We start from the raw sequence: 27256 nt of genomic DNA on the forward strand, positions 1-27256 counted from the left end.
CATGGCAAGATAACACTTCATCTGAACAGGACAAATGTATTATAGTCACTCAGCAGTATGGGTACAGATTACGTCCTCAACCTGGCACGAACAGGGCAAGATGGTGCGTGTGACTAAGAAGCATTCATTTTCTCATAGCCTAAACCAATTGCTCGGATTAAAGCGAACAGATACACGAAGTGGAAACGTTCATGTCGAAATCCTTTTAATGATATCACTTCTTTGTTTCAAACCTATTTAAAGCACATCTGATGAGGACGAGCAATTACAACCATCTCCGCAGGCTCTCAAGTCTCTTACCGCAGGCGACAGCGCTGGCTAAAACAGAGCTGTTTATCATTACAACTGATGTAGTAATTTTCTGTGTTAAATTATAGGTGCGGCAGATGATATACCGCATTGTTTACCGGGCCTGGATGCCCTTGGATGAGGCCAAAGCACGTATTCCTCCCCATAATTGTGGTGACAAAAATAAATGAGAACAAATTATAGAAAGACTGGATTTTTGTCACAGTGCATCAATTAAGTGACGCAATCAAATGATAGCCGTAATGACTCACCTTGCACCCTCAAAGACAAACGAGAACACACGACGCAATGTAACACATACAATCAAAACTCACGATTACACGATGTTTACATTAACTGGGAAGCACATACACATCCGAGTCTTGACTGTACAAGTAGTATAAGCACACATAAACAAAACACAGTGATTTCAGTTTTTTCTTTTTCTAATGATGGCAGTTATGACGTCACAATAATTCTGCCTGCACACACACAGCTGGACCTGAACATGCGTGTTTATAACTTCGCCTCCTCCTCGCACTGCCAGTTTTCCCTCCTCCATTCAGTCTTCACCACATTCTCCCACATTTCTGACACCATGAATCATCGTTGCAAACAGCCACCCCATTCACATCCTGCCATTCAGTACTAACAAACAGTAGACCTGCTCCTAGCTCCTTACCCTTCCTTTCTCTCGCCGAATACCATCTTAGATAAAAGCACGGCGCCGCTTGCCATGATGGGAAAATGTAGGTATTTGTTCAGTAATTCAAACGACTCACAAATTGGGTATTATTAAGCAACCGCTTCACAGTTTTACTGCCATCTTAATAGAGAGTTTTAATACATGTGAGTGACATACCAATTTTGTGACAGACTGATGTGTACAGAAACAAAATAACTGAAATAAGTGAAAATAAACAATAAAACCAGGAATTAACCCACAATCTTTTACTCAGTGCTATATTTGGTGTGTGTGTGTCATATCTTTGACTAGAAAGTGGTTAGGGAGGAAAAACTGTGTTTTACATTTATTTGCAGGGTAGAATAACCACAATGTAAACTATAAACCCTGGATTTACTAACTGTGTGTTCAGAAATGTGCAGTAGTGATTTCTGTATGTCCATGTTAAGTCTAGCAGCAAAGTCTGTTTTACGTTGTTTTTACTAATTTTACTTTCATACAAAATTGCAGTTAAAAGGTCATTAAAATAGTGTTCATTACAGTTCAAGCATAATATATTAATTGATAAACTAATTAAAGAAAACTAAAAATCTAAAGATACTGTATATGAAAATGTGAAAAAAAGGTTTGATAAAAAAAAATACACAAGGGAGCAAAAACATTTCCTTTCCCTCTGTGAGGTCATTTACCGGTCCTGGTACGAAGACGTTTCTTGATAAGATTTTCGCTCTGTTTCACCTCTAGATTTCGGCCAATGATCTACGAAACAGATCAAAGGTCGGCAGTCAAAGGATGCTTAGAAGATAATTAAATGTTCAAATATTTTGATTTCAGACTTTATATACACAACATGCACATAACTAGACCAATGAATTTTCATTTTTGACATTCAATAGTATGCAATGTCAATACGTCTATCATTTCACTACCTGATGGGCAGGTATGTCCATTGGCGATGAGATGTCAGGTCTGTCGTGTTTTCGTCTGGAACATTTGATTTTCAAAGAAGCCCCTCCCCCATCAGGGGACTTTCCGCTCATCAATCCCATGATCCTCTTTGCTGGACACACAGAAGAACAGAAAATGAGTGTCAGATAAATGGGATGTCAGAGTCAGGAAATTAAAAAGAGAAATCGTCACAGCAATAGGTGACCTCCTTGGGGCCATCCTAACCTTTACTCCCTAGAAAGGTCGGAGAGCCCTGAAGAAAATCTCCAATCTTTTGGAGCGTTTTTTCCTTTTTCCCTTTGTGGCCCGAGTTTGATTCCTGGGAATTTGATGGCTGAGAGGAAAGAGAACACAGATCATCACTCAGTAATTACAGAGCTGTCACAATCAGGATTGTTTGTGCAATAGTGCCTCTGACCCACTTTCTCTCTCTCTCCGTTTCTCAACTTCTCTATCTGTACTTACCTCCTCCCTCACATTTCATTACTTCTCATTTACGATAGTGTTTTAGAGCAGCATCTTGGCACGTCCACGGCTGTGGGATCGATACATTTTTAAATACACCCATTTAAGTGTTTCAATATCTAAATGGGATCGCTCACCTCCTCCTGATGAGGCATAAGGCGAGGAGTGTTTCTGCTCCTTGTGTTCCTGATGTTCTCACTTTCCACCCCATCCTGAGAAAGAGTAAACAGATTTAGCGTTTTTTTTATTTCCGTTGGCTAGTTTCACACATCCAACATCAGTGGCGCGAGTGAAGCAACAGGTGCGTGAATGCTGTAACTTGTTAATATGGGTGGCAAAATAAATATGCACGGCTCACGCGCCACAGATGTGGGATGTGTGTAACAGCACTTTGTTGAACCTGAAACCTTGGCTGTCATTGGTCAGATAGGATGAGATGGATGTGTATTGATGATTGCTGAAAACCCAATTACAGGCAATAATATAATGTTCCACTATACATATATCCAAATCACTGATCTGAATCTTTAAAGGGATACTTCACCCAAAAAGGAAATTTCCTGAAAAATGTAATTTACTCACCTTCGAATTGTTCCAAATCTGTATAAATTTCTTTGTTCTTTTGCCCCCCATGGACTACCATAGTAGGACAAGATACAACAGTAGTCAAAAGTGCCCCAGAACTGTTTGCTTTCCTTCATTCTTCAAAATGTCATCTTTGGTGTTCAACAGAACAAAAACAATGATAAAGTAATTTTTACTACTATGGGAGTCAATGGTGGGCGAGATCTGTTTGGTTACAAGCATTCTTCCAAATATCTTTCTCTGTGTTCAGCAGAACAAAGACATTTATACAGATTTGGAACAACTCGAAGGTGAGTAAATGTTGACAGAATTTTCATTTTTGGGTGAAGTATCCCTTTAATAATCATTGGCAGAACTGCTATCAGGTCAGCTGAAAAGAATGGCGGTTAAATTCTCAACAGCACAAAGAGCGAAAGAGCACGAATCCCATAGGACTTGTTGTCACATCCAGTGCCAAGCCTGCGCGATGCATTAAAGCATCTTCAATAAGACAAGAGCATCTGCAGTGTCGCTCCCAATCTCTCTCTAAACACACACACACAAGCACGCAGAAACATTACATGAAAAAATAATCAAATCTCCTGAATAAATAAATGATCGGTCTGAAAGCCTGCTTAGTCTCTCTCTAGTGACTCATCAGTTGTCAATCTCTTCATACTGTCTGAATTATCTTGCTCTATCGCTCCCTTCCTGTGGCCATGTCTCTCTACCACGAGACCTCAACTGTGACATCGCGTATGACAGCCAACGCCACGCTCGTAACTCTCGCCAGCCTGAACATGAGGGACGGGGCGGCCCTGTCTGACACACCTGTCACCTGCTGTGTCCCACACTGTCTTGCAAGCTCACATTAAAGCAGACTAATGCCCTGAACCTACCAAATCTTGAATTGCATAAGAACAGAAGTGCGATGGTTCGCTAGTGTTCCCTGACATGACGTTTAATTAAATAATTCAGTGGTGTCGAAGGTGAGCGTGTCAGAGAATTACAATGATTTTGCACATTTATATGTGAAAAGTTATGATTTTATGAGTGACTGATGAATTATGGGTAGAAGATGAAGAAGTCCAGGATTAGACCTATGGAACATTATCTCCAAAGCCCTTGTCATTTTCCTAATATAGACACAACTGCCCTTTTGCTCTGGAGTCACTTTAAAGGGATAGTTCACCCAAAAACAAAAGTTCTGTCATTATTGACTCACCCTTTTGTCATTTAAAACCTGTAGGACTTTTCTTCTTCTGCAGAACACAAAATAATATATTTTAAAGGGGACATATGATACGGCTAAAATGAATATTATTGTTTGTTTTAGATGTAATGCAATGTGATACACGAATTAAGGTTCAAAAACGCTGTATTTTCCACATACCGTGCATGTTTGTATCTCCTCTTTGCCCCGCCTCTCTGAAACGCGCATTCTTTTTTTTGAAAAGTGAGGTGTGCTATGATTGGCCAGTTAACCAGCGCGTAGTGATTGGTCGAATACTGCAAGCGTGTGACGGAAATGTAACGCCTCTTACCATATTTGGTAAGGTATATCAGGTTCCAAAGCAATTGTACTGACAGGTACGCCCACCTTACTTGCGTATACATTTGGGCGGTCTTAGTCAAATCATACGACGAAATGACGTAGATTTGTGGGGGTGTGGTTACAGGAGGCGTTTCAGGCAGGTCTGGGTGAGCATTCGCTTTTAGATCTTTTGTTCTGACACTTTAATTTTTGCAATTTTACATGTCTAATACATGCATGGGCAACTTATAACACACCAAAGACACGTATTCGTGCCATATGACCCTGTGACGAGAGAGGCGTGACGAGAGCCGTGGGAGGAGGAAGCGAGGCCGGGACGCGATTGATAATGAGTGTCAGCTGGGCGTCATTCCGGCCTCGTATCTCTCACGGAGGAGCGGAAGCATAAAAGGACGAATGGCAGGAGAATACGGCGAGAGAGGACCGGGCCCGGAAATGTTAAGTTTTGTGTTTATGTTTGTGTGGCCGGCAGTCGTCCGTGAGGGGCTGCCAGCCTTTTACTTCTGTATTATTGTTTGTTTATTTTTGATTAAAGTTTATTGTTAAATGTTCGCCGGTTCCCGCCTCCTTCCTTCCGTTTTATTGAGCTTTGCTACAGACCCCTTTAAAGAATGTTGGTAAATGAAAACCTTTGGTCCCCATTGACTTCTATTGTATGGACAAAAAGCCAATGCAAGTCAATGGGGACCAGCGGTTTTAATTTACCAACATTTTACAGACAATTTTTGGTTAACAACATTCTTCAAAATATCTCCTTTTGTGTTTTGGAGAAGAGAGAAAGTCATACAGGTTTAAAATGTCAAGAGCGTGTGTGAATGATGACAGAAATGTTGTTTTTGGGTGAACTATTCCTTTAATGGATCTGTGAAACTAAACTATAGACGCAAAATTTACTCAGCCACCCATTTAGAAAGGTTATTACCTGTGATAAAACAAAGGCTTTAGGATAGTGACTCATAAACTATATGTCGACTGCCAGGAGCTCTAACCAAATGGCCTGAATAAAACATTCACTAAAAATTCTCAGTTTTTTTGTAATAAGCAAAGAGTCCTGGAGGTTGCAGCCAGAATTTCTGTCCTTTTTTAACAGAACACACACAAAAAAAACTGTTGACACTGATTTTTGTGTCTCAATATGTAAAAAAAGTCTTACACATGCAGGTTTAGAATTACATAAGTAAACAATGACAAAATTGCATCATTTTTGGCTGAACCATCTTTTACATTTTCATCTTTGTGTTGACATATTTTATATTAAGGAAGTCTGTCCCAAACGTATCAAAAGGGGACAACAGTTTTAGTTTTAAATAAATGTGGTCTGGAAAATACAAAGCGGACTTCAATGACACAACTGCGATGGATTTGTGGTCTTCGCAAATATTACATTCCAGATCAGTGGGTTGAACTGAGAAAAAAACATGACACTGAGCATCTGGGCCGTGAACGTCTGGTTCCAGACCAGTAGGTTGTGAGTCCTGACAGTGGAGGAGCTGCTGTGGTTGTATGAAACAGAAGAGGGTACCTGAGTTGTGTGCTCACAGACATGTTTCTTTTTAACCGTGGTGCTCCTGCCTCCTTTTCTCTTCAAGCGAACAGAAGAGCCATTAAAAATAGTTTGTTCCATTCATTTCAATTACAAAATTCTCTTGACAATCAGCAGCTGCACGCTGCATGGAAGCGTGTCTCCGTTGCCAACGGCAACCGGCACGAGTACACCCGGTTCTTTGACAATAAGAGAGCCGATATTGAGAGTGGAGAGCATTTCTTCAGTTCTGGAGACGATGGCATGACCTACCGTGACCGTAGACGGTCTTAAGTGCATCGCTAACCATATAAATGTGCGGTAATAAAATGTTTGTGCAGTTTAGGCAGCAATTATGGTTGATTCTCAAGTATTCTTAATCCCTTAGTCTGAACAATTCAATAAAAAATTCTTTAAAAGATTTTACAGAATAATAAACATGTAAAACTCCTACTGTCTATGTTTAGTTATTCCTCCCAGAACAAGTGTCCACATTAGTCTGTGGTTTACATCGCCTGGAGTAGCGTGTGAGGTGAAGCCAATGCTTTAACCACACGGCAACAAGCTCAACCACATACACATAAACTCATTCTCACACACAAGTATACTGCCATTTTGCTGCCCATACACAATGAACATCGATTGTTAAGTTCAAGTGAGGAAAATTAGAGCCTTGTTAATGACTAATTAAAGCAATTCAAGAGCTGCTGGCTGTGCAAACTGGGTCATCAGGGGACAGTCTGCTGAATTTATAAATAAATAATAATAATAACAGCCAGAAAGGAGTGAACTTTTGAGAGAGAAGCCTTAACCATTCCACTCAATTTCCCACGATTCAAAAGGGTGCAGGAAGGCAGACAATTAAAAGATCAGTCACCTCGTACAAAAGCAAGACGATTAAAGGACATTTTGGTCAATTTTAGTCAGCCTTTGTAAAATGAGAACCACTGCTTGATAATCAAAGCATTTCAAAGAATAGTCTGTCATTATTTACTCAATGTCATGTCGTTCCAATCACGGCATGGGCTTGCTGCATGCTTTTCATTCTTTCATTTAATCGCAGTGAATGAGGACAGGGCTGTTATGTTCCAAAAAGCGGCACGGATGTGTCATTCCACTTTTCTGAAGCTGTGGAGCAATTTTAATTTCGGTCTTTTCATCACACGAAACTCGTATTGCATCATAACACGCAAGTTTTAAATCTGGGTTAAGATGCCGACTAGATGGAAGGAAAGTTTAACAGTAAAACACGATCCATGTCTGTTCCTCAAAGCTATTGTATCATTAGGTTAAGTAACACAACTTTCACTTTCATGTTTCAGAGAAAGTCCTTATATTGAGCTTCATTATACGGAAAAATGTACCTTTTGTGTTCCACAGAAAAAAGTCTTATAGATTAGGAATGACATGAATGTGAGTAAATGATAACTGATGAAAACTTTCTTTTTAAAATAAACTATTCCTTTTAAGGTCCAGTGTATGAAATTTAGCGGCATCTAGCGGTGAGGTTGGAAATTGCAACCAACGGCTTACTCCACCCCTCCACCCTCCCTTTCGAAGCACTACGGTGGCTCACACAGGACTAAGATGTTGTTGCGTTTTCGCTTCTTTGCTCCGTAGGTTTGTCCGTAGGGCTACTATAGAAACTGCATGCCAAATTCCATGCAAGGGGACCCGCGGTGTATATAGATAGAAATAGCTCATTCTAAGGTAATAAAAACATAACGCTTCATTATGTAAGGTCTTTATACACCTCTGAAGACATAGTTATGTATAATAAATTGAATTTCTGTCAATAGATCCTCCAAAAAATTACACACTGGAACTTTAACCCTTGAGAGTCAATTTTCGGAAACGTCTCCCACAATTTCACTCATTTCTCACCTTCTCCATCTCTCCGCTCTTCCTCTTGCGTGTTCGAGGGATTTTAACGGTGACAGCCGAGTCTTCACCCTGACGCTTAAGAGCAAAACGATCTGGCTGCAATGGGCTGAAGGAAATTTCCATCTCTGGCCGCGGAAACCTGGATCGTCGGCCTGTTTCCGTGGAAATCTCTGATGAATCGAGTACCAATGGACAGCTACCAGTCGAACTCTGCGATGTAAAGATGTATCATTAACATCAATTTGCTTATCATAATATCAAATGCAGGCCAGTCAAGCTCTCAACTACAAAGAATGATATTGCATAGTAATGCATTAGGATTTGTTTTAATTGTAACTAACCAGTAAGTCTAAAAATGAAAGGGGTGTTCAAATACTTTTGAGAATTTAAAATTCTCATAGTGGAAGGACAAAAAGGGAAGGGTGTATTTTTGTTGTACCTGGCTGGTGACGGATCCTCTGGTCCTGCCTGCCTGTTTGAGTGTACTGGTATTCAGAGGCTTTATATCAGAGAACTCTGCTTCTATTGTCTAACACAGCAAAAAAAAAAAACAATTACTGCCTCTCACGTTACATCCAATTAGTAAACTCAATCTAATAAACAGCTTCGTCTGGTACATGTTACAAATTTAAAATGAGAGCAGGATAAGAGAATAACAGATCAGGTTGCGTGACAAGTTAATTTCTTCGAAGACACGACTGACGTTCCTAAAAAGAAACAGAGACGCGTCCTTTCTAGGTCTTACAATTATATATAACAATATATAAAGACTCTATTCAAAACATTCCAGCTTCTGGCAAACCAAGAAAACTCACGTGACCTTGTTTTTAGACAGATTATAGGAAATATAAAATACCCAAGGACATTCAAAACAATTCAATGAACAAGGCCACGCTTTAATCTTTATGAGAGTCTCTTCACATGAAATTCTTTTTGACAATGATGCCATTGGTCGTGTGCAGTGAATCAGAGGAGGTGGTGGGTAATTACACGTGTGTCTGACAGACCTGTGTGGAAGAGTGCCTGCGCATGCTGCTCTCTGAGACGTTCACCCTGGGCTCTTCTTTCAGCCTCTGGATCTCTGCATCTTTTGCATCCAGCTCTGCCTGAAGTGCTTCTACTTTGCTGTCCTCCGTGACCTTCAGAACGTTAAAACAACACTTAGATGTGATATATGCAACATTGACTTACAGTAGTGACCAAAAGTGATGAGCGGAAGGCATATTTGCACAATATTTGATATTATGACCCCCTCAGGTTCAATTTAACCATCGAAATATGAGGTGTGTAGTACAAAATGAAGAAAACACTAAACGTGGTTAAAGGTCCAGTGTATGAAATTTAACGGCATCTAGTGGTGAGGTTGCAAATTGCAACCAATGGCTCACTCCACCCCCGTCCCTTTCAAAGCACTACGGTGGCTGACACAAGATTAAGATTTCGTCACGTTTGCACTTCTTTGCTGAAGGAGAGGTATTCACAAAACGCGCTCTGTAGAGCAGTTTGTCCGTTTAGGGCTACTGTAGAAACCTGCGGTGTATGTAGATAGAAATAGCTCATTCTAAGGTAATAAAAACATAACGCTTCATTATGTAAGGTCTTTATACATCTCTGAACACATAATATGTTTGAATATATGTCTGAATACAATTTTCCAAAGTTGGACATCAGGCTTTATGTGTAACTGACATAATATTCTATGGACTTTTTTACAACTTGTTAATTCCTGTAAAAGTAAAAATTGTGAAATAAAAAAAACATTTCCACAGTTTTTAAACATCATGTTGACTTCAGTAGTAACACACTACTAACCTCTGGTGTCTGGGAGGAGTTAGTGGACTGTAATATCTGAATCTGTTTGTCTTTCTCCGCGTTTGACATGATGAGCTTCTTCAGCTGGACCTCCAAGGCAGAGACTAGTGCATCTCTTTCCTTTCTCCAAACTTCCATCTCATTCTCACGAGCAGAAAGTTTTGCAGCCAGAGACTCCTGACGAACACAAATCAATCCACATGTATTTATTCTTAAAGCAGAAGCACATATACAGTTTTTGAAGATGCCTGTTAGCATCTGTAAGCACACACACACAAACCATTTTGGCTTGTTGGCGGACATGCCGTTCCCGATCGTCAGCGTATCGTCTCATGTCCTGGTTCCTTCTCTCCTCAGCTTCTTTAGCCTGACCAATCAGAACCAGTTTCTCTTCCATCCACTTCTTGCGCTCTGCCAGGTGCTTCTCATTGGCCAACTATAAAGACAGTTTTGACATTTGGCATGAGGGTAAGTGAATGATGACAGAATTGTCACCTCTGGGTGAACTTTTAACGATTTTTCTTTTCCATACAAACTGAGATGACAGACCTGTAAGCTCTCCTGGGCCTGAGCGAGCTCTCTTCTGGCCTGTAGAATGTCATTAGGGGTGGATCTGGAATCTCTACTGTTCTTCTGGGGATCTTCAGGGATCACTTCTTTCATCCATGCCAGCTCTGGAAATAAAAGTGTATATACAAAACCTACATTAAGTCTTTCTGAAAATCTATATTTTGGTATAGAAAGTGCACATCTGTCACTGTCATCTTATAAACATGAAGGAAATGGTCACTGTTGTGTTGGACAAGCTGGTTAGAAACTAAGTAAGTGCGAGTAAATAATGACAGAAATCTCCTTCATGATATAATGTTAACTGATGTTTAATAATGTTTCATGGATGCTCTTTGCTCTCTGTAGTCTCTTACCCTCAGTGAGCTCAATTATCTGAGCCTCTCTGTTTTCTAAATCCAGATCCAGTTGTGTCTGTGTTTCTTCCTGTTCAGTCAGAGCCAGTCGCATGTCTTCTATAACACGCTCACGCTCCTGCAAATCTACACGCACCATCAACCAACATTAACATCCATTATCATATTACCAACATGCCAGGGCCTGTAAACACATTCAATTAAATACAGCACACACACACGCTACTGAGGAAACAAATGTCTAATAATGCACATACCTTTACATGCCTTCTGATGGAGCAGCAGATTTTCATCTGACTTGGAATTGGAAGATTGTTCCTATTTGAGATGAATAGAAATCAATAACTGAGATCAATAACTCAATAATGATCTGATTAGTTCTATTTATCACTGGACGATGCTTACGGTTCTCAGTTGGTGGATGACACGGTCCCGACTCGAGACCTCATTCTGTAGCTGCTTTTTAATCTTTTCTAAATCACTGAGCTTCAGTCTTAAAGATTTCTCAGCATCGCGCATTGAGGAGATCTGAATGAGACCACATAAAGGTCAGTACATCAAGACTCATTACAATGTGACACGTTTCAAATCCGAAGATGAAGTTTCAAGCCGAGCAAATTCTCACCTCTTTCTGCACCTGTTGTATCTGCTTCTTTGAGTCACAGAGTTTCTCCCGAAGATCCGATGAATCATCGTCTTTCCTGCGCAAATCGACTGTCAGATTGTTCACATTTTGCTCGCTAGTTTTAATCTCTTCTTTTAACCTGGGCGGAGATAAGCGCATGACAATGAAGCCAATCTCAGTCAAAACCAGACCATGTGCACAATCTATATAAAAACATGTTGAAACAATGTAAGCGTCTTTCAGTAGAGTAAACTGCTGATGGTATCTTCAACAGACAAAATAGGCTTTTAAATGACTCGAATAAATCAATGTCTTTTTGTGTGGGAAGATCATTAATCTAACAAAACCAGCTATCAAGAGCAATATCTTTGATAAATCAACCGAGAGAGTGCATTTAAAAACAACAGACTTTCTAAAGATATTTGTTGCTTTTCTTATCTTTTAGTGCTTAGACAAGCTATAAAAGATAACAGAAAGTCAATGCCAAATGTAACTTAGCGTCAATTTTGCTAACCCAAATACAGCAAGATTCTTTATGCAAGTAAACACACATCATGGAGAATAAAATTATTATGTAAAGACTTTCCTCAGTAGGGAAAAACAATCAACAAAACATTTCAGTGTGCTTAAAAGCAGAATTTAACAGGCTTTGTTCTTCTCAATAAAACATAAATTAATTAAATGAATACATAAAACGTTAAAAATGAAAAGTATACCAACATGAAGGTGAGCAAACAATAACAGAATACTCATCTCATCATACCTGTATATCAAATACTTCTAAAACAATGAAAACTACTTTTAATGCAATGACATGTTTTCTTACACAGCTCTTTTGTAAACTGGTAACTTTAATTGATTTTTACAAACTAATTAGGGTTACACAATATTGAAAAAAGCTTGAAAAAGTGAGTTCACCTTCAAAGTGAAAATTCTGTCATTATTTACACGCCCTCTTGTCAGTTCAAACCTGTATGACTTCTTTCTTCTGCAAAACACAAAAGATATTTTGAAAAATGTTGGTAACAGAAAAAAGTTGATCCCCATTGACTTCCATTGGTTTTATGTCCAACAAAATCAATAGGGATCAATGGTTTTTGTTTACCAACATTTTTTTGTGTTTTGCAGAAGAAAGGAAATTCACACAGGTTTAAAATGACAACAGGGTGAGTAAATGATGACAGAATTTTCATTTTGAAAGTGAACTATTCCTTTCAAAAAATTCTATTTAAATTTTGTTAAAATATATATCAACTAAATACAGGCATGTGATCAGCCAAGGACAAAAAAAGAGGGAAGACCGCACGCACCCTCGCCCAACACCCCCCAAAATAGTCTTAAATGCTACTAATTAAATGTTACATGATTAAAAACATATATATGAAAAAGATATTTTTCACTTTCACAACACAAAAAAAACCTATAATAATTACTCAATTCTGACTAGCAGTTTTGAAAATATCAGTTCAAATGTTTATTAGTTTATCAGTCACCTAAACAATATTTAATAAAATAGGTTGATGCTTTGTGCAAATATCTTATGCTAATGTAAATTAGATGGCCTTAACAAATTGCACCCCTTGAGTAGTTTATATTAGGCCTACTTTTAATTTTATTGTAATCAGCAATAATTGCACACAAAAAGTAAAGAATACTGTGGCCTCAAGACTTCCATACACAGCCACTAGATGGCGCATCTACGACATTCATAAAGCGTTTGTCCTTTTGCATAGGATGCATGTTGTCGCATGTATTTGTTGTTGTTAATTAAGCATTAATAAAAAAATAAAAAAAGCAAAGGATGCATGTTGCGGTTTAAGTTAATTTAAATGTATGCATTAAGTAGAGACTTCAACACGTTTGTATATAGACAGTGACTAGATCGGCCATTTGTATAGTTTCAAGCCATTAAATCGCGGAATGGCGTATTTTAGTCTCTGTATATAGATAATGTTTAAGCATATCATATAGACGTCTCAACTTCCAGACTCGGGATTTTCTGTATACGTTACATTTATACGGAAGAATCACATCCCTGTAAATATTTAATAACCAAAACGCATATTTCATATTCTAACCTGAAAAAGAAATGGTCATTAACACTTCTGAAAGTGAACAGCCATGTTTTACTGTTACAGTAAATAAAAACTAACCACAACCCATTGTGACATGAATGTTGCAATATAAGCACTTTTGTGATATTTTGATATATTGTGAAGTTCTCGTCTAATTTTTTTATTTTATCATGCTATATGTGCTCTTAAAAAAGCTTGGCTTATGCTAAACCTGGAACATTCATTGAAACGCAGTGCTATGTGTTTTAGAAACGTTATATTTCATGAGAAAGCCAACTGACCGGTTGATCTCTTCTTGTCTCTTCTGCAGTTCTGCATCTTTCTGAGCAATAGCCTCCTCTGCCACGGTCAGCAGCTCTCTCCTCCTCTCCACCTCCCTCCTGCGAGCCTCCTGCACCGCTTGCGTCTCCTCCTCTTCCAGGCGCTCCTGAGCTTCCTTCAAACTTTTCTGTAGTGCTGAAAGCTGAGCCTCCTTTAATGCTAGAGCCTTCTCTTTCTCTACCAGTCCAGCTTCTTTTTCAGACAGTGTGATATTTATCTTACCATCAAGCTCCAAGTTATTAGATCCAAACTCTTTAGGGTTTTTCAGCTGGTTTGTTGGCCCCGCCTCTTTTTGGGACAGCACCACCTCTTGCTTGTCATTTTGAAGGCATCTGAGCTTCTCCTCTAGCTCAGCAATGACCCCATAAAGTGCTGTGACATCAGAGTTGACCTTTTTGGAGTCATTATAACCAGCTGATGATTTTTTTGAGCGACATGTGGACTGAAGCTCATTAATCTGGTTTTCCAGTTCCTTTAGCCTAGCATCTTTTCCATCGCTCTCCTGTTGTTTCTCTGCGCACTGCTGACGCGCGGCTGTCAACTCCTCACGACAAAGCTGCAAGTCCCTAGCGAAAGTTTCTACTTCCCGTTTCAGCGATGTCACTTCCTGTTTAAGTGTTTTAATGAGTTTGTTCTTCTCTACCATTTCATGAGCCTGCTTAGCCATTTGGGATTTAGCAGCAGCCAGTTCTCGATGAACACTTTCTAAAAGTTCTGTAGTGTTGCTACGGTTGGTCTCCATGAATACAACCTCTGCCTTCAAATTGCTTTGATCAATGACTCTCATCACAGGTTTGGTCTCCACAGATGTTAGCTTTCTTTCCCTTTTATAATCCTTCTCTTGTAGAAAGCGCTCCTGTGAACTTTGTTCTTCCAGCTTAGACTTTAACTCCTGAATGCAGACTTTTAAAGTGAGGCACTCCTGCTCCAGATCTGTGATCCGCTTGTCTTTCTGTTTGGATTCAATATGACAACACTCAAGCTGACCTTTGACCTCCAGCAGGGCGGAGTCTTGGCACCCATTATCTGCAATGTCTTCTTGGACTGTCAAGTCCTCCAAGGGACCTATAAGCATTTTGAATATTATTAAGGATGCACTGAGGTATATGGGTGATGTTTTTATGAATGACAAGGAGGAAATTATAGAATATTTATGTGTGCTTAAAATGAATTGTGTTCATATGCAAATTAGTTTGGCTTATTTAGGCATTCCAAACTTATTGCTATTGGCTTGGCAAAAAAGCCAATAATTTAGTCTACAACACACTTGAGTGTTTATTGCACATGGGGCTGTAGAAAAATATATTTTTGAATTCGATTTAATTTAAATATGGAATCAATTAAACCCTTTTGTTTACGCTCATATGTATCATTATTTCTTCCTGGAGGAGGTATCGAAGTGAAGCATTATTTCTAAGTGCTGCCTCCTTATTTGTCCTGTTCACTGTGCGATGCTTTTCATGAGTAAAATGAATACACTTCTTTATTCAGTTGATCTGATAAAAACAGTACACTTCATAGAAGTACTCTGAGATTCAGTGCATATCATGCACTGATAACTAAAACATATTTTCCCATTTATTTCTTTATCCCAGAGAGCCGTTTTCGACCGTGGACGTATCGGCGACTTTTGACTCGATTCTCTCCGCCCGCTCTGGTTGTGACAAAAGCAGGGAGGCACTTTTCGGCAGTTGGAGCGGCGTCTGTACCTTTCTTGAGAGGGGGCTGTCCGTCAAGCCCCTCCCCTTCCTGACGACGCTTCCTGGTTTCAGTCCGGGAGCCAGGGCGCTGTTCTGAACACGTGCAAATACTCTTGAGATGGATGATCTCCTTTTTAATGGAGTCGATTTGAGATCTCTGGAAATCCGCAACAAGACAAAAAACAATAAAGATTTATTCACTGGACCAATTTTGTGACCTGAATAGTATTATTAATTATTACTATAACACCCAACCAAATACAAATAACCAAAATTGTTATTTGATAACGTTAATTCTCTTTAGGTTTACACTCACGTCCTGAGCGGTAGTTTCTACATGTTGGTCCAGAGCTGTTTGGAGTCAGGAGATCATCTCATCCTTCTGGCTGCACATTTCAGTCAGCTCCCATTGCCTTTGCCTGTGGCTCTCCGTAGTCTGAAAGCAACAGAACCAAAACATTTTTCGAAGAACCCAAGACTGATAACTGCCCATGCGAAATTCTAAGGAGTGACAAAATAGACTATTGAAATGCAAGGCACTGTCACTTTAGATAAAAGCTATATGCATGAATGCAAATCTGCCAGAAATATTACATCTGATTGTTTTTAAAGTTTTTACATTTACATTTATGCATTTGGGAGATGCTTTTATCCAAAGCGACTTACATTGCATTGTATTATACATTTGTTTCTGACTTTTTATTACCTTCTTCATATCTTCCAGTTCATCTGACAGTCGACTCTGGGTTTCCAGCTCTGTGAGGGTGTGTGGCGTGATTTTAGATTGTTAGAAAGCCAGGTAAGGTGAAAACTAATTAAAATGACGATATGATAGGATGATAACCTACACATGGCCTTTACCACACTGATCATTCCCAGTCACAATTCTAAACTGGGTTAGGAAAATAAATTTGGACTAAACAGGAAATTAGTATATCGTTATTGCTAGATGAAAGTATAGCGTAGTTAGCAAAAATATTTACTAAACAATCACAAAAGCTGTGAGGGGTGTGCAGAACTTTGTGAATAACTTTCTGCAGGTGCCGTTTTCTCATCAGCAGTCGTTCCTCACCCTGTGTTTTGAGTGACAGCTGACTCTGAGCTTCACTGAGCTGTTCCGAGAGTTCCATGACCTTTTTCTCAAGGTCATGTAATGGCACAGACACTCTGGGGTCAGAGGTCACCAGGCAGGACTGGGCAGCCTGAGCATCCTGTCTGATTTCAACCAGGTCATTACTAATAGAGTCAAGCATGCAGTCCAGAGATACATGGTTCTCCTCCTACACAAACAAACACAAACCATATGATCATTACATTTCAACAACAACAACGAAAAATGTATGTATTTGCTATTAATGCAGTACATCTGATTTGATCCCCACTGACTCCACACAGTCTTCTTCCCCAGCTGTTTTTCCCACCAGGTTTTTGAGAATCTCCAATCTTCGTTCACTCCGTTCCTCAATTAACTCCCTCTCCCTGGATATGCGCTCGCTAAAAAAAAGATGGTCCAGGTCACCGAATACACAGAGAACTGTAATTTATCATAATTACACATAATTAAGGGGTGTGGGCGCATGTGATCTCTGACCTGTAATCCTCCTGCATCTGCGAGATGAGCTCAGAGAATTCTTCTGTGACTTCTTCTCGAACGCGCGCCTCGAGAGCCAAGAGTTCAGCTCTCTCCTTCCTCAACTGCTGCTGAATCTCCTCTATCAACTGCAGCTGGGCCTTTACATATAAAAACAAACCAGTTATTGTAAAGCAGACACCTCACTGTGAAATACAAAAATCAATACAAAAATCCAAATAAAGATCTCTTCATACATACAATAGGATTCAAAGCCAAAATGTAGCAAATTTATTAGCAATATATGTTAGCTGCAATTACAAATTATAACACCTGCACAATAATTTGAGTCAAGTTTCAGTCCAAGTTGCCAAACCTCACCTCATAAACCTGCTTATTAAGCAGGACGGTCTCTTTTCCCTCGTCCTCAGCATCCTGTATGGTGTCCTCCATTTCACTTCCCTCTTCATCCTCCTCCTCAGTGTCAGAATCTTCCTGGACATCCTCAAGGCTGGGGTCCCAAAGGACCAACGAGCTGCGGCGCAATGCCCGGCGATCGACATTATTGATGATGAAAGACACTTCTCTGGCACTCCTCTTCACCACCACTGGTACAATTTTGGCGGCGAGGACCACCACCTGATGCACGACATATAGGATCGGTTTATAACAGATTCAAGCTCTGCAGCATTTCTAAAGTGACCCTAACTGAGGTATACTAGCAAAAAAATCTATTATACCTCATAGTTCACAATATATCCCCTTACAAAATAGATAAATGCAGAAATGTTAGCTTTTAAGGGGAAAATTCACCCAAAAATGAAAATTCTGTCATGAATTACTCCTCTCCCCCAGTTTTTCCAAACCTGTTTAAATTTCTTTGTTTGGTTGAACACAAAAAAAGGAATTTGGAATAATGTCAGTTAATAAGATTTCTGGGGTGCTATTGACGACCATAGTAGAAATAATTATTCAATTTTTTTGTTGAAAAAGAAAAAGTTTTGAAGAGTTGTGGGACACCTTTGTCAATAATTTTAGTGGTATTCAATTGTGCCCCAGAAGTCTCAGTTACTAACATTCTTCTAAATATATTTCTTTGTGCTCAACAAAGAAATTCACACAGGTTTAGAACAACTTGGGGTTGAGTAATTCATGACAGAATTTTCCTTTTTGGATGAACTATCCCTTTAATAAATAAGCTGTTAAAAAAAGCCAATAACAGGTACATAAACACATCACACACCTTCTGAGCCACGGCAGAGAACTTGAGTACATTGAGCGTCTCATCATACATGGATGCGCACTGGTTAATATTTACGATCATGCAGGCTTTACCTCGGCCAGTGAAATAACCCTGCAGATAGTGAGTGAGTTTACTCTCTCTGAACGGAACGTGCTGTCTGAAAGTGAAAACAAATAATGAGATTATAAAAAAGGAAAGAATGGTATAAAAGGAAAAAAGAAAAGTCTGTATACCTGGCCTGTTGGTTATTTCTAAGTGCATTGATGCATTTTCCCAGGCTAAGCAGAGAAGTGTTGATGTTTCCAGCTTCTTTCAGACGATCCCCTTTATTCTGGGTCTTAGCACATCGCTCAGATCCAGCCAGATCACACAGCGCCAGCCTGGAACCACAACACGCTTTTAGAAACTCAACACAAACAGCCTGCAGAGAGGCCAAATCAAGATAAACGGACTTACTCGCTGACTGAGTCCACTCTGGGTATTCCCACATCCTCGACTTTTAGGATCCGGACTGAGAAAATACTGTGACTAAAAATAAGAGGGAACGAGGCACATGAAAATCAAAAACAGAAATCTGTAGGATTCTATTGGAACTGAACTAACCCTGAATAACATGAAATAACAGAATAAGTTGTGCATGATTACCTCCTGCTGGAGAGCAGATTGAGTTTAGTGCTGGAGATGCTCTGATTCCTCTTGCCTAGTTTCATCACTTTGAATGCTTCGTCAGCACTGTTCACCTGCACCCACTTCAGATCTGTACAGCAACACAGCAAAGGCTCAATCTTTACTCACTAAACACCACCAATCTTATATCTGTTAACTAAAACCTTTATGTTTCTTACTCACAGATAGCGTACTATTAATTTTATTTACATTTACCAGACACTTTTCTCCAAAGCGACTTACAAATGAGGTAGGTAACCTTCAAATTAAAATTACATTTATATTATAGGACATGTACAGCTATGATATTGCATAGACAACCAGTTACAGTGTTCTTTATTTTGTTTTCTGTTTTACTAAAACCATTTGGGACTGGAACAACATGAGTGTGATTATAAGAACGTTTTTTAGATGTGTGAATGCTGTAATAGTCCAGTGTTTCTTTTTGTTGTACTAGCACCAACAACTGGCCAGTTTTAGTATTGCACATTAAGACGGTACCTTGATTCACCATCTGAAACAAATCAAACATTGCCAAAAAAACATATAATATACTAATATCATTATACACCAGTAATGCAGTTAAAATGATTATAAATTATTCATTGGATTGGTTTAATGCAGAAATATTGCAGTTTTGCATTAAAGCGTATATTATTGCACCGACAGCTGCATTAAGGATATTGTATTTCAAACCAAAATTGTGTGCAAGTCTCCATATCTCTAAATTTTACTGTTTAATTCACTAATTGTGATAATCATAGCAGTTCCAAGAACGTTATGACTGAATAAGTAGTTAGTAATACAGCAGCAGGTCTTCCATTACCTTTGATGAATGAGTTGCCTTTGACATCCTGACAAAGGCGGAGGTTTGTTCTCCGTGAAGCGTTGCTCGCATTCTGTTCCAACAAATCATGAATGTTCTCGTTGTAGATCTCGCAGAACGAGACCCAGACAGAAAACTTGGTGTGAATGTCCATATCCAGAGCCAAACTATTCTCATTCGCTGTACTGCTTATATCACACAAAGAGGAACCATCTGATGGACAAGCACAAAAATATTTGCCACCCAGACAAGCAATACAAACAGATTACTGCCAATGATCATATTACAAATTACACAAATTACATTTTTATTGTACCTTCAAGATCAGACTTTGAGCTCTGGCAAGATGTACTCTTGTGAGCATCAGTCTAGAAAGAATGAAAGACAAGTGAGTTTAACACCCTTGAAGTGTCTCTGAGAAAACTGATGTCTGTTTCTGTCACAGTACCTCTTTGAAGAGCTTAAGTAGGTTGCGTTTGCTGGCTGCTTCCTCATTTTGCTGCTCTTTGGTGAGTCTGATGAAATCTCGGCACCTTTGGGGTTTCAGGCACACCTGGTTAAAGATGCGACCCTCTAAACTACCAAAGATCATGTTGAGGGAACAGGGCAGGATGCCTGGGTTACTATCTGGACCTGAGGCATTAACACAATCACAACATTATTCATAAATTGATTTTAAAAACTGTTTTGCAAATATTCATAGACACAAACCAAACAGCAACATCAAACGAGACCAAGGAAATTGCTAAATTCAGAACGGATTTAGATTGATGTGGTGTATACAGTATGTAAATGTAGTGTACATATGTAAATAAACAAAATACACACACCTAAATAAGTAAAAGTTTTCCCTGCATTGGTGACACCGTACGTAAACACCAAAGAATTCTGTCCCTCCAGAACATCTTTGACAAGACTCCTCACTGTGCCGTCAAACATTTCCTTCTGTCTAGTGTCTGGACCATAAACCTATAAATACAGTCAAACATTCAGACAAACCTTAAAGACACAGTATTTTTTCTCAAGATTCATTTGAAATATGGGAGTTGAAAAAGATTCAAGTTGTTCAGGGTTGTCAAACAGGAAAAACTACTAGCTCACATCATCAATCACTACATGAACCAAGTGTGCTAGTGAATCATCTTGCCTGAGAGAACTGAAAACGTTGAGCTGTAACTGGCACTGATTTTTCACTCAGTCTGGCAGAGAGGGACGATCGTGGGGCTTTCAGAAGCACAGTCTCTGGAAGCTGTATGGCCACACAGTCCTTCAGAAAAGCAAAAGAGATAAAGAGGAATATCAGAAATCAACTTAGAATATACAGTTAGGTCCATACATATTTGGACAGAAGCACATTTTCTGTTATTTTAGCTGTGTAACAAAGTGTATTCGAGTTACAGTTTTATAATTTGTGCTTCTGCCCAAATATTTATGGACCTGACTGTATACATTGTAGGCATTGGCTCAAGAAAGTTGCAAACATATTACAAGTGCCCCAAATAGATCATTCGCTCTCATTATTTACCTGTGATTCTCCATTCTCAATTTCAGCTGCTGAAAATGGCCTTATTCTAAGATAAACCTTCAAATGTTCCTTCTCCAGGTCAGCCGGGTCCTTCAAAAGAAACACCAAAACATAAAACCCTTCCATTGATCATGTCACAGATTCATTGAGGTTAAAATCCTCATGTTTATAAAACCATGGCTGGCTGGCAGCTGACCTGAAAATCTGAACACTCGCTGAACTCCGAGGACAGATTTCTCCTGAGATCTTCCACAACTATCATCTCAGGTCTTGCCGTTTCATCCTTTAGCCCTGATTCCATCATCCTGCTGTAAACAAAAAGATAACAACAAATCTAATGGTAGCTAAAGAAGAGTTTGTGATAACAGATTTTGAAACACAGATAAATAATTAGGGCTTTACCCATTTATCACATTTGATTTAAATGCATTATATTGTTTATTATATTCGTGTTTTTTAAATGATGTTGTGTGATCAAATTTGCACAAACGGCAGCATTTTCCGGACATTTAAGGTTTGTCAGAAATCTGACGCTTTCAATACGGGACACAACACCAGAATTATAACTTACTACATAAAGTCTACAATTCATAACAAGATAATAAAACGGCGCGCTAAAACAAGATAATTTAATCGACTTACAGGGCTGTCAATGGAAAAACTGTGTGTAATATTACGTTAGATTTCGTTGATGGGTTTTATTTGCGTTGTCTCATCTCTCAAACAGTCGCGCGTACTTATTTTCAAATTCCACCAATCGGATGAGGTGGATCTACAGCAAAGGCTGCTGGGAGCGTGCCCTCGTGAAACTCATAGTTGCGTATCAATATGCGCAGCCCACGTCATTGCGGTATATGGTTGTGGTCTAGGTGAGCATTTTTTAGATTGTTGCTGGTTTGTGTAATGTTTAATTTAATTTGTCGATTTATATTTCCGTTGTATATGTTTTTATATATATTCTGTTAACAGTAAACAGACAAAGACCCAGAAAAATTTGTAACGCACAAATACCAAAACACTTTATTTACATACAAATTAAAATGGTTCACAGTTAAATTTAAGGGAAAATAACATTTTGTATTAACACATTTCACCAAGGTGCATTTTGAAAGGGATGCCCATCTACCCATTTCCATATTCTTTCTCAGTTGACTCCAAAATTACAAAACAATTAACGTACAAAAATAATATCCATCACAAAAACTTTACATAACTAAACATTCTCAGACCTGCATTCACATTCTGTTCCATTTCTGTATCTAGTCTGTCTACAATTGCAGCAGCCTATGAAGTCTCTCAATAGATCCAAACTTGTCATGAACACTTTTTTTTACATGTGGTCAATGAGATCACAAGGGTAATGCAAAATATAGGCTAGCTAATAAATACATAGACTGAATAAACAAATAAAGAAACACCCACTGTCACTTACTTGAAGTTTCCATTCTCTCAAAATATTCTGGTGAAAAAATATTAAGTATCTTGATGCTCTATTGCCAGCAATTAGAGTCATGGATGCAATTATCTTCCACTATTGCAAAGCACTAGTCATTTGACTTTGGTTCAGCCTCTTCGTTAAAATTATTCAGGATGTTTTTTACTCCTTTCTGCCATGAAAGCAGTGTCTCCATAGGTGTCTTTCCATCCTGTAACAACATAGGCCTAGTTTTAGGATTATTCAAATGTGTATACATGTACATATTAAACTTCTAAGGAATACAGTACAGTATTATTATTTTATTTATTTTGCTACAAACAAATATACAAAAACATTCTGTAGCATTAAATATCTTGCTTCTTACATTTGATATTTCCCCCGTGGAGTAAGGGTAAAGATCGTCTTGAGCAGAATCTTGTAATGACTCACTCACCCTCAAGATGGCGCCAAGTAAATATTTTGTGTTACGTTAGGTTTTATGTATCCTAATTCAACTTACATTGTTTTTGGTATTAAGACTGGCTCCATACATCATCAGCAGTTTTATCATTTTGAATCTATTTATCCGCACCGCATCATGCATGGGTGTGTCTCCATCCTACAAAACACAGGACATTAGCATTAAACAAAACCGTATAATAATCCTGCATGTGTCAGTGAGTGTTAAAAAGTTTAAGTGCAAAAAATCTCACCCTGTCTTTAGCGTTTATATCAGCTCCACAGTGAATGAGATGCTCAGCGCACTCGTAATGTCCGGTCCGAACTGCGACATGGAGGGGAGTGCTACATAGCTGCAGATCCACAATAAGAACACTAGTTAGTGCACTTACAGGTATTTGTTGAATATAATGTATGTCCTTTTAGTATGAAAAGACATGTGCATCATTTGTGGACATTATTATCAGTTTCTAAAGACCATCTGGTGTTATGCATGGCCTGTACTGTATATCTATCTACCTTGTCTCTAGAGGTGAATTTGGCTCCTTCATTGAGTAGAAACTCCAGGGCAGGCAGGCTTCCACCTCTACAGGCCCAGTGCACAGCTGTGGCATCCAGCTATAGACATTTAATAATAAAGAATCATAAAGAGAAAAGATGACAAATTGGTGTCTAGGAATTATAACATGAAATAATAAGTGAAAGATTGTGTTTTTGAAGACAGCCACATCTGTTCTACCTTGTCTTTTTTTCCCCAGGATGCTCCACTCTCCAGGAGTTTCTTCATGATGTCTATGTGACCCTGTGCACTGGCCTTATGCAGAGCAGAGCGCTTAAACTGAGAAAACAGAGAAAGTGTTAGCGAAAGCTTATCTCTATACATGCATTGCATTGGAGTTCTTTTGTTCTTGTTGCTCAATTGGTAAAGCGTGCTCAGATGCCAAGGTTGTGGGTTCATGAGAAACGCACACATTCTAATAAAAATTGATAACTTAAATGCACGATAAAAGCATTTGCCAATGTGTGTATATGGTTACACTTACATGATCACAGGCATTGGGATCTCCACCATCCGAGAGATATTTCTCAACCACAAGCATTTTATTTTCTGTTACAGCCTTTAGAAACGTTGTCTGGTCAACTGTCTCGGGCTGAAAAATGCAGGGAGATAATCAACATATAAACTCTGGAGTCTTATGATTTCATAAGGCTCTGAAATCATTTTAATGCTTTATATACTTACCAGGATTTCTGGTTCTGGCTGTTTCTTTTGCACTTGAATCTTTCTCTCCTTCCTCCTCTTCCTCAGCTGCAGAATGTTATAGAGGTCCTCGACAGTCTCTAGTTTTAACTGCCCTGACCGGTCAACCTAACAAAAAGAAAGATGATATGTTACTTTGCAAGTTGTTTATTTCAATGTGTAGAGTCATGTAAATTCTTGTAAACTTGTATTCTTCCATACATTGAGTTTGAAACTTTGTTCGCACTGTTTGATGTCATTCTGGGTGGTTTCATTCGGGTCCTTTTGCATCGGAAGACCATCCTGTTTCTCCTGAATAATGGTGGTCTCATATTCTCCTGCAAGAAACACCTCTGCACAGGCACCTCCTGCCTCCTTTCCCTCGCCTCTCTTCCCGGTGATCTGTAATATGACATGACAGCTGTCACCATAACCGTACATTTATTATTACACACACTGTTTCTAGAATTAAACAGTCTCCAGAGAACTAAGTGCTATGTAGTTTAAAGCAGATGTAGTTTAATTTAGTCTGATTGGCTGGGTGGGGCAGAGGGAGTGTTCAGCTGTTTTGTGTATCTAAATAAATAATGAAAACATTTGTTGTTTAAAATAGAAGGAAAGGCCTGTGCAGCTGGATCCTTTATATCACTGACAGATACTTAATCATCAAGTCCCCTAATCTTTTGCTTGCTTTCATGTGTTTTTTTTCTTGTAATATTATTGTAATATAGTATGTATTACCCTATATATTTTCAAATATATAATAGATTATACAGTATTATATATAGGATAATTCCTATAGTATTAATATAGGAAATAAGGCTTTCTTTCTTTTTGTTTTCTCTATGTGTGTGATGCACAAATGTCCACATAAATCTCAAAATTAAGCTATGTTAACATTTAGACATGTTAAAGGGATAGTTCACCCAAAAATGAAAACGTATCATTTATTCCCCCTTAAGTTGTTCCAAAGCTGTATAAATTTCTTCAAAATGATAAATTTTGAGTTGAACACAAAAGAAGATATTTTGAAGAATGTGGGAAACCTTACAGTTCTGGGGTACCATTGACTACCATGGTAGTTTTCCTTCCTATACTATATTAGTTAATAGTGCCCCAAAACTGTTTGGTTACAAACATTCTTCTTTATTTGTGTTCATCAGAGCAAAGAAATTTATACAGGTTTAGAGCAACTTAAGGGTGAGTAAATGATGACAGAGTTTTCATTTTTAGGTGAACTGTCCCTTTAAGATCACAGCCAGAATCATACCTGCACACACAACATTGCATGCATACATCAGCACAAACTTACCAGCTCTTCAACACGCAGCAGTCCCATTTCTGTGGTCTTGTGTTTTCAGCTCTCTGTCTTCAGTGTCTGTTTTCCTGTAATGCTGTCAGTGGTGAGGGATGTAGTCCTCTCTCAAGCTAATAAGTCCCACAGTGATCAGTGTGCCTGCTCAGCTCCCTGATGATCTGTGCAGTCAATCTCCATCACTGCTCATATATATAGTTCCTGACTCTGACCAAAAAAGTTAGATCATGTTGCTTGAGTGCTGTCCCATTTTCTCACCGCCCACAAAATTCCAATGGCACGAGACACCATAATTCATCCGTCCTGATGCTCTGAGCAAGTGATGACCGCACGAGTCAGGAACTCACGGCTTGAATTCTGGTATAGACGGCGCCTACCGGTAGCTAGACTCACTCTGACCTGCGACTACTGAACATGCTCGTGGGCAACAGGTGCATGATCATATACTCCATGACGGCATAGCCTATTCTGCGCGTGAGAAAAGTAATAAAAAAGTGTGACATTGGCATATAAATTAAAGTATTCGATGCACATTTTTATTGCAGTAAATATTTGTCAAAATTCCTGAAAATTGTGGCTGCAAGATGCAAAAAATTGTATTAATTCTAACAAAGCGTGAGTTCATTATTTTCACCCTAATGTGGGTAAGAAGTCACAGTGACCATTACAATAAAATATTATAATATAGATTTTCAGCTAATTTTATAATACAATGAGGCAATAAAACAATTATGCAATACAACAAAATTCAATATAAAAGTGAATTCATAATATTTAACCAGTATAAAAGGTTTTAAATTATGTGTTACTTACAAAACACATGCACCCAAAAAGACATGACACCCATTGACCTGCATATACTCTCTTAAAAACAAAGTCCAGCCATTTAAGATTAAAATGTAACTTTAATGGTGTAGGATTTATTTGTCTGTTCTTCTTTGTTTTCACATGTCATTGGCTTGTTATTAGTGTTATGTCACCTTTCTCGCCCTTTTACATACTTGACGGTAGACAGTCATGTGCTGTTAACGCTCACTATTTTTACTGACCGTTCTCATGTTGTGCAAGATTGGAGTGAGCATGACAGGTAGCCTATGGAATGATGTCTAGGAGCTTCTTACATGACAATACACTGTGATGACAGTAATATAGGCTTTTAATAGATCCCTGGCAGTCTATGATACCTCCTCACCTCTTATGGACAGATGTCCATGGATAGATTTGAGCTAATGTCATCTGTCACCAGGCGTGTTTTTGCAGGTGTTTTGCAAGGCACTCATTCCCTTAAACCGCGAGATAAGCAGGTGCACAAGCGTGATCACTCATAAGAGCGATACAGCGATACACTCAATGATACAGCTGAGGTCTACTGTTAAGGGTGTGGAGCTTGCAGTCTATCAGCCATCAATCAAAATCAAATGCAAGATGATTCGTAAGGGTTTGGGGTTGACAGTAAGGTTTGCCTTACAAGGAGACTCTATCGATATGAGAGTTACCAAAGGCCATGACTCATGATATGACAGTGACCAATAAAGTAACAGTGTATTTTTTAAAGTGAATAGAAGTGTCCTTCTTAAATCCCTACTTTTGAAGCTCAAACCTGCAACATTTGGACATGATTCTTAAAC

General features: G+C 38.8%; 2 protein-coding genes across 2 annotated transcripts; both read right to left on the reverse strand.

The window, feature by feature from the left end:
• Positions 1 to 891: 891 nt before the first annotated feature.
• kif20ba (kinesin family member 20Ba) lies at positions 892 to 21900 on the reverse strand. Its single transcript, XM_057344825.1, is given in 35 exon segments — positions 892 to 1732; positions 1903 to 2033; positions 2147 to 2255; positions 2524 to 2598; positions 6028 to 6087; positions 7912 to 8121; positions 8351 to 8440; positions 8919 to 9050; positions 9724 to 9900; positions 10004 to 10159; positions 10273 to 10397; positions 10647 to 10772; positions 10904 to 10964; positions 11052 to 11174; positions 11272 to 11410; positions 13628 to 14732; positions 15377 to 15524; positions 15684 to 15803; positions 16074 to 16123; positions 16440 to 16647; positions 16732 to 16861; positions 16959 to 17098; positions 17319 to 17576; positions 18181 to 18337; positions 18414 to 18560; positions 18637 to 18708; positions 18826 to 18937; positions 19673 to 19885; positions 19989 to 20040; positions 20121 to 20305; positions 20503 to 20641; positions 20820 to 20939; positions 21198 to 21287; positions 21394 to 21505; positions 21875 to 21900. Coding segments are annotated over 34 exon segments (5346 nt in total). The 5' UTR covers positions 21502 to 21505; positions 21875 to 21900; the 3' UTR covers positions 892 to 1654.
• A 296-nt stretch (positions 21901 to 22196) lies between these two features.
• ankrd1a (ankyrin repeat domain 1a (cardiac muscle)) lies at positions 22197 to 25802 on the reverse strand. Its single transcript, XM_057344300.1, has 9 exons — positions 25626 to 25802; positions 24536 to 24715; positions 24317 to 24442; positions 24117 to 24224; positions 23813 to 23911; positions 23593 to 23691; positions 23328 to 23426; positions 23135 to 23233; positions 22197 to 22843 (listed from the first exon to the last, which is right to left on the reverse strand). The coding sequence occupies exons 1-9, from the start codon at positions 25650 to 25652 to the stop codon at positions 22742 to 22744; spliced, it is 939 nt and encodes a 312-aa protein (XP_057200283.1). The 5' UTR covers positions 25653 to 25802; the 3' UTR covers positions 22197 to 22741.
• Between the last annotated feature and the right edge of the window lie 1454 nt (positions 25803 to 27256).

Source organism: Triplophysa rosa, linkage group LG10 (assembly GCF_024868665.1).
Source record: "Triplophysa rosa linkage group LG10, Trosa_1v2, whole genome shotgun sequence".
NCBI classification, from domain to species: Eukaryota; Metazoa; Chordata; class Actinopteri; order Cypriniformes; family Nemacheilidae; genus Triplophysa; species Triplophysa rosa.